Source organism: Spodoptera frugiperda, chromosome 2, assembly GCF_023101765.2.
Source record: "Spodoptera frugiperda isolate SF20-4 chromosome 2, AGI-APGP_CSIRO_Sfru_2.0, whole genome shotgun sequence".
NCBI classification, from domain to species: domain Eukaryota; kingdom Metazoa; phylum Arthropoda; class Insecta; order Lepidoptera; family Noctuidae; genus Spodoptera; species Spodoptera frugiperda.
In genome coordinates, this window is record NC_064213.1 from 9,606,855 (window position 1) to 9,615,061 (window position 8,207).

Below are 8,207 nucleotides of genomic sequence, written 5' to 3' on the forward strand. Positions count from 1 at the left end.
GAGCAGAACGGGTGAAACTGCTCGAGAGTAGCTAGTAGATATTAATATAGCCATCTCTATTTCTCCACTTATATACCTTACTTAAATAATAACGTAAAATAAATACGTACATGTGCGTCGACATTATTGCGTTCATCTGTTAACTCACAGCATACAAGATAAGTCATAAAATAGTTATTTGGTCATTCACATGTCACACCGATAATTTCAAAGGATACATTTTATTCCTACAGAGAATATAATAAGTAAATAACATACTAACACAAAATATTAGCTCCATTTACATAATCATAATTAAATACTGTACTACTCTACTATGTACTTATTTATTTGATTAGGGCCATACAATGCAATATGCAATCAAAACAAGGGATGATTGAAGAAAATTCAACCTAAGGCTAAGGATATAAGAATATTTTTGTCAATTATCAACTTCGAGCGTAGATGATAGCAGAATAATGCCATGCATATAGAACCTTATAACACTACACGGCCCAATTATAAATTAAACCTTATTCCATGTGCTATGTGGTCCCATTTGCGTTTTTCACAAACATGTTTTTAAGCGCATCTTTGTCCTGTACCTCTTTTTGTTTTCTTAATTTCTTTATATGTTCGAGTTCTTTGTCGACTGTTGCCGACATGGACGGATTCAAGGACTTTAGCCTTTTGAAGTCCTCTTCAGCCTCGTCGGGGTTCCACGCGCCAATGTGAGCCTTACCTCTTCGGTATAAGGCTTTTTCATTATCTGGAAAAAAGTATATAAGTTTATGTAAGTTTTGCTTGGTCTGAGTAAGTACTTTGTAGGTTGATAGTCTTGTTAAACAATCAATTACAGTCGAACTGTAACCACTGCAACCAGCCACTGAAGAACAGTTAACAGATCCTCTACATTTTTACGACCTAACTGTCGGCTACATGTTGCGTGCTCAAGCATGAGGATCATGGCAAACCCCTTCTTTAAGAGGAAGGTTCTCTTCACATTCACTGCCCTGCGGTTTTTAACAGTGTCCGAATTAAAAGACATTACTAGAGTGCGTTCATGGTTTACCCTTCTCATGTGCCCGAAACTCACATGTGCGTTTGTTCGACACTCGAAAGGTCCCGACGCATATGTGCGTTGATAATATGCTTACAAAAATATAATCAAATATTATGTATTTGTATTTCAAACTTATGGTCCTGATACGATGAAGTGGAATTTATAATCATAAAACATAATTTATGTGAAGAGATTGAAAAATTTATCCGATTTACGGAATGCAAATCTTGCGAGATTGGGGCTGAAGCGATCGCCGATTTTGAGATCTCGCAGGATTAGCAGTTTTTATGTATTTTTAACCGACTTCAAAAAAAGGAGGAGGTTCTCAATTCGACCGTATATATGCTTTTTTTTTATGTTTGTTCGCGGATAACTTTGTCGTTTATGAACCGATTTTGATGATTCTTTTTGTATTTGGTAGGTCTTATACCAGAGGTGGTCCCATTAAAATTTTATCAAAATTGGTTCAGCACTTTTTGAGATAATTAACAAAAACAAATATCAATACAAACATTTACTATTTCTGTTCGCGAATAACTGTGTCGTTTATGAACTGATTTGGATGATAATTGTTGTATTTCGTAGGTCTTACATCAGACGTTGTTCCATTAAAATTTTATCGAAATTGGTTCAGCACTTTTTGAGATAATTAACAAAAACTTTTTTTTTATGTATGTTAATCGATATCTCCGGCAGTTATAGACCGATTTGAGAAATTCTTTTTGTGTTTGAAAGAGTACGATGTCAGTGTGGTCCCATATAATTTTTTTAAAGTCTGACCATAAATGTAGAAGATAATCCAGGGAACTCCTCAAAAATAAACAGAATGTGCTCTGCGTTTGAGTTTAAGTAATGTATATTAGCTTATCTTTCTGAGTAACCATAAAATTCAGGACAGATGGTAGCATATCTGGTATAGAATGATGGGTAGCTTGATGTGCTGTCTGATTTACATGTATATGTAGGTACCTAATCTGTTTGTGTTTGACAAATGCATATCTCTGGCAGTAATAGTCCAATTTGTGAAATTCTTTTTGTGTTTGAAAGAGTACGATGGCAGTGTGGTTCCATATAATTGTTTTTAAAGTCTGACCATAAATGTGGAAGATAATCCAGTGAACTCCTTAAAAATGAGCAGAATGAGCTCTGCGTTTACGTTGAAGTGATGCATACTAGCTTATCTTTCTCAGTAGCCATAAAATTCAGGACAGATAGTAGCATATCTGGTATAGAATGATGGGTAGCTTGATGCGCAAGGAGTCGTTGCAAGGATCCGGCGAGTAGGGATTGCTCGCCGCCCGACCAGATCCAGACCCGTGCGTGCGGCGCGTCGCGTTCTGCGCGCGCCTCAAAGAGCCATCAGACCACCACAGATGGGGCCCAGTAGGGCTGATGCCTGATCCAGAGCTGCGGACTACCTAGCGGGTTTACCGGGGCTCTGGTTCGAAAAGCAGGAGTAGGAACGGGGTGGTTTTTAGTCAGTAAGAGTCTGACACTCCCTCTCGCCTCGCCCAAGACGAGAGAAGTCATTGGATGATTTTCCACCCTCAAAAAAAAAAGCTTGATGTTCTGTCTGAGTTACATGACTGTATACCTATGTGGGTATCTAATCTGTTTGTGTGTTTGAAAACTGACTATGTATGTAGCTTATGAACAGGTTACTGTCAGCTGTCGGCTCAGCAGATCATAAGTAAGGGTATCAGGTTAATATACATTTGAAAATAATGTAATTATGCGTCAATATGGATAGATATTAATATTATTCATTTAAACGGCGCTGTCTCATATGAGCAGCGCGTTTAATAGGTCGACCCATACTCAAATAAGTTATTCACTAAAAATCAAGAAATAAAAAACATTTTTAACAAAAAAAAAACCGACTTCAAAAAATAAATATTCCAAAACAAATTAATATGCACTAAAAAGTAAAAGAAATAATTGCGTATTTTTCAACAACTTAATAAATCAACTTACTTTACTAACTCATCACACACATTATCATGTAAGTAGGTACAATTATTGTTATTTTTGGAGTCGGTGTCAGCCTAGGAAACGCCAACAACTAGCACGGTACGGGCGGAGTGGTGGTTAAGTACCTACTTACAACTGGTGTAAAACTGTAATGTTTTGTTGTGAAAATAGGTAAATAACAAACCTATCTTAGTTGGCTGACACCGACTCCAGAAATAACAATAAATGTACCTACTTACATTATAATGTGTGTGATGAGTTAGTAAAGTTAGTTGATTTATTAAGTTGTTGAAAAATACGCAATTATTTCTTTTACTTTTTAGTGCATATTAATTTGTTTTGGAATATTTATTTTTTGAAGTCGGTTTTTTTTTTGTTAAAAATGTTTTTTATTGCAAATAATCATTAGTATTTAAATAAATTAGTATTATTATATAGTAAGTAATCTTCAAAGACACATACATTGTATTGCCGTTATCAGTAAACTAACGAGATTCTATTGTTCGTAACTGTGAGTCTTGTGAAATTTTAGGGTTCTTAGAAAAAGCAATTAAATATTATCATGATCGAGATAACATTGAAAAAAAAAATACCACACCTAGTGACAATGACAAGTCTAAATGTCTCATAAAAAATGCTAAGGAATAATTCCTGTATTTTCAGTCTTTGTAACTTTTTTCCGTGAAATATTACCGTTTTGCTGACATACAATAAAATAATGTATATTATAATAGGCTGTGTTATATTATGTATCATATTATAGTACCTACCTATTATACCAATTGATTGTATCACATGGGACATCGATGGCACACGCTAAAGGAAAGGGTAAAATGTATGAAACGCACATATGAGTCGCCGGCATATAGTGTGCGTAACAGAACGCACAGACGCGTCAGGGGTACTGAATTGATTAAGCAGGAGGTCTTCCAATAAAAATAAAGAACTGCTATGAGTATATTTTAAAAAGGAAACCCTACCTTTATCATACTCTAGAACAGTATTGCAGTGTTCTATGACCGCGTAATACTCTCCATTGATCAGCTTACACTGTGCGTAGTTCAGTAGGATGGGCAGTTTTACTTTGTTCAGCTCTACCCATTCTTCATCGCCTTTCCTTTCTCTATAGAAAAACAGTAATACAGCTTCAGTTTTATGTTTGAGTTTAAGTTGTTTCTGATAGTAAAGCGATCAATTTATTTTACGTCAATTATGTTATAAGTCCAGTATAATGTAGAAGGAACCAGATCACGAGGCAGATCACATATGCGCTGGACTGATTAAGTCAAATCGGGTACAGGAATCCCTGTCGGACTATGCCAGACAATCCATAAACAGGGAGAGATGGCGGGAGATCGTGAGAAAAGCAGCATCCGCTCCCAATACAAATACGGTCACCTCAATTTGACCACGGCCGCTCTGTCATGAGTGAAACGACAGAGAAGATAATGGGGCATGATGGTGTCATAATTCTACGTCACGGTGAGGACGGGCGTGGTCTTATCATGGGGAAAAATGATCAATTCTGGGAAAAACATTTGTTCTAAAATGTCTCAGCAAGTTACTTGTAAAATAAACCATTTTTATTAAATTGAAGATGTAATAAAGTCTGTTACAGTCAGAGTGATTAATTAGCTAGTGTTCATAATGACTAGGAATTACACATAATTACCAAATTGCTTAGTTAATGTGATAAATTGATCAATTTATTATCTTTACACCTGCTTGTTTTATTACTTTAATCAAATCTTACAAAATATTTTTATAATAGTTAGTCAATGTGATTAATTAATTATGTATCATTTATCTAAAGACTCAGTTGGCCATTATTGGCTGTATAGTATAAATAATGACTGGATTTATTACTTTAGCTGTAACAAAGCCTTTTATCTATTTATTACCTGACCATAAGTTGTTCACAGATATACAGAGCTTCACTGTATGCATCCTCAGCCTCTTTGTACTTCTTCTCGACATATAGTTTGTTGCCTTTCTCTCTCAGTGAGGGTATGAGGTCTGTCCTCTCCTTAGCATTCAACTGCCACAACTCTTTCTCATACTCATCTGATCTCTCCACTTTTAGTATTTCTAGAATGATGTAGAAATAGATCATATTTTTAAGTTATTCATAACATCGTCTTTATTTTTCTGATAGATTAGTATGTAACGCGATGTCTTGCGTGAGCGAACGCGAAGCGGTGCGGTGACACGCGAATTCAAAGCGATGCGGTGTGACCAAGCCAATAGGATAGATGACTATTTTTACCGACTTCACAAAAAGGAGGAGGTACTATGTTCGGCTGTTTGTATGTTTTTTTTTTTTGTATGTTTGTTCATCGAATACTCCGTCAATTGTCGACGGATTTTCAAAATTCTTTTTTTGTTCGAAAGAAGATAGTTCTGAGGTGGTCCCATTGTCACCAAGTTAGGATCTTAGAGAAATCGAGGGAACTCCTCAAATATTATAGGGAACTATATAGTGATTTTGGTATATTCATCTAGAATTAAAGCATTTACAGTCAAAAAGTAACCTTTGAAGAGGTGGAACAGATGAAGAAGACCAGAAATGGCCAATGGAACTTCATACTCACATAGAAATCACAATAAAGTTAATTAAGTGACTGTGACAATACAAATAAATAAAGTAGTTATTGAGATAGAGAATTTTAACCGACTTTTTTAGTTGTGATACTGAGTATCGCAACTAAAAAGTGGGAAATAAAATACTTTTTACAAAAAAATAAACCGACTTCACTAAAAAAGTTAAAAATAACTTTAATTTCGGAAGTCGGTGTAACAAACAAATAATACCGAGAAACCGTCTTGTAGATTATTTTAAAATATTACACGTATTTTTTATTTTCTTACAGAAACAAATACTTTCGAAGATATATCGATTTGAAATATCGCGTGACGTCAATTTTGTGTACGTTTTATACTTAAAAGTGACGTAGTTAGCTCCCACTCCTAAACTTTGATTCGTTTTATCTAAGTATTGTTATCTTATATGGCAAAATAAAAAAAAAATACGTGTCTAATATTTTTTTATTACCTAACTAATTAAATACCTAGTTTTTTTAATTTTCATACCCCGTCATCATCCCTATTGATCGCTCGTTGTATCCTATGTGCGGGTGGTCACGTAGGCCACGACAATAGATTTTAACAGCGTGTTATTTTCGCGCCGCGGCGCACCGCTTCGCGTTCGTTTCTAAGTCGCTAACGCAAGACGTCGCGTAAATGTAGTATTATTACGTATATAAATCTGTAGAGACCAGAACACCTGGTTAAGGTTTTTGATTATTTTAAGTTTTGATACAAACATATGTACAGATGAACTTAATGCCTCAAGGCATTGTAAGACAATTGACTTTTGTTTTAACTTTTCTCCAGTTATTACAATAATCCTTTGCTGACTCGGGAATCAAACCTGAGATCCATAAGTTGTGATAACAACCACTAGCTAATAATGCTGTCACTTTAATTTTCGTTATTGCTATTGCATGGATGGAAATCTTTCTCAGTAGAGTTTATATAAAAATAAGAATCTGTTAAATGAGCAAATAGATGAACTTTTAACATAAAAACAGTAGTACCTAGCTTACTTACTGAAATGAGATTATTTTGAATAACAATAAACCTCAGAAGCTGACAACAAATCAATATCATACAATATTGATATAAATAAGATAAGATAACCATTGAGTGGTTCTGTTGTATTAATGAGTATTTCATTTTGGGCTCTTTTAATTAATAACTTGTGGTAAACATGTGGTTTAACCATGCTCAATTTATATGAATGGTATATAAAATTGCATCCTCATAACATTTTCCTTTACTGCTTTTCATTGGTGTCTACAAATACTTAGAAAGTACATACAACTCTGAAAAAAGTCACATTGGTACTTCCTATTGGTAGGTTTTGCACTCATGTTTCTCATACATGAGTATGAGAAACATGAGTCTTAAACATCTGGGTCACCATGACATCATATACAAATATATTGCAATTACATAGAATATTAAAAGGAAATAAAACCTCAATTTTTGTTATCTAGTTAAAAACAAGAAACATAATTCCTACAGAAACTGTATAAAATGGAATTTATATTAGGAAATGTTATCTTACTTGACTTGTTTACAGGAAAATAACTCACCTATGATAAATTCCAGGTCACATGGGTTCTTCATCAGGTCATCTAAGTCTGGATGCCCTAGACCTTCGGTGTGGAGGGTCATGGTACATGAATGCTTTTTCTTGTGTTGTTCCTGCCCTAACTCCCGTAGAGTCTTTGATATGAAGGGGTAACTGAAGACTAGCTGTGAATAAATAACTCTAGTTAGAAATTGTGTTTGTACTTTAATGTATGGTATTTTTTTACATTGCAGTTCTCTTTAGAATGTGGATACCACATACTTTACTTTGCTTTTAATGTTATATGGGACACTAATAAATGTATTGATGATATCTAATTACTTATATCCATTTATTTCACATAGGTATAAATAGAACAAACTTTTGTGGGAACAAAAGTAAAAGAAATAAAGTCTAAAAGTTAGGTGATCAGTTTCATCTCTGACTGACTAGGTTCCAATAAAATACATATTATCATAATTTTAATTGATACCAAATCAATTAAAATTATGGCATTAAAGACACTTACTACAAGAATTTGCTAACTACATTATTAACTTCTAAACTATACTATATATAGAAGAATTTTATTGTTAAATGCATAATTACCTCTTTCTGCACTTTAAAGCTGGAAACTTCTCCGACAGCCATCATTTTGACGATAGTTTCCCAGACTTCTAGCTTAAACTTGTGTCCTATCACTAAAACCATGGGTTCCTTCTTTCCAATCTTCTTGCTATCATCCAGCAACACTCTTTCCTTCCCCAGTTTCCATGTTTGGAAGTGAAAATGTACCTGTGGCGATTAATCAGTCAATAAAAATCATTGTTTACCTTAAGAAGTGAGGATTAAAAGAATGGTACATTACCTTACTGCCGTTAGCAATAGGAATATATTTCTGCCCAGCGTATATAAGGCTTTTGACTATAGGAGCTGGTTGAGTCATTTTATATGGCACTAATAAGATTAAATTAAAATATAGAAATATTTATTTATTTTCACACCACAACCATACGTGATTTTCGAATTAGAATTTTTGTTTGTGACAAAATGACATTG

General features: G+C 34.3%; 1 protein-coding gene across 1 annotated transcript; it reads right to left on the reverse strand.

Moving 5' to 3' along the window:
* Nucleotides 1-20: 20 nt before the first annotated feature.
* LOC118281801 (AH receptor-interacting protein) lies at nucleotides 21-8,207 on the reverse strand. Its single transcript, XM_050702053.1, has 6 exons — nucleotides 8,017-8,207; nucleotides 7,758-7,943; nucleotides 7,171-7,333; nucleotides 4,915-5,101; nucleotides 3,994-4,136; nucleotides 21-748 (listed from the first exon to the last, which is right to left on the reverse strand). Exons 1-6 carry the CDS (start codon nucleotides 8,092-8,094, stop codon nucleotides 525-527), a joined length of 981 nt encoding a protein of 326 aa, XP_050558010.1. The 5' UTR covers nucleotides 8,095-8,207; the 3' UTR covers nucleotides 21-524.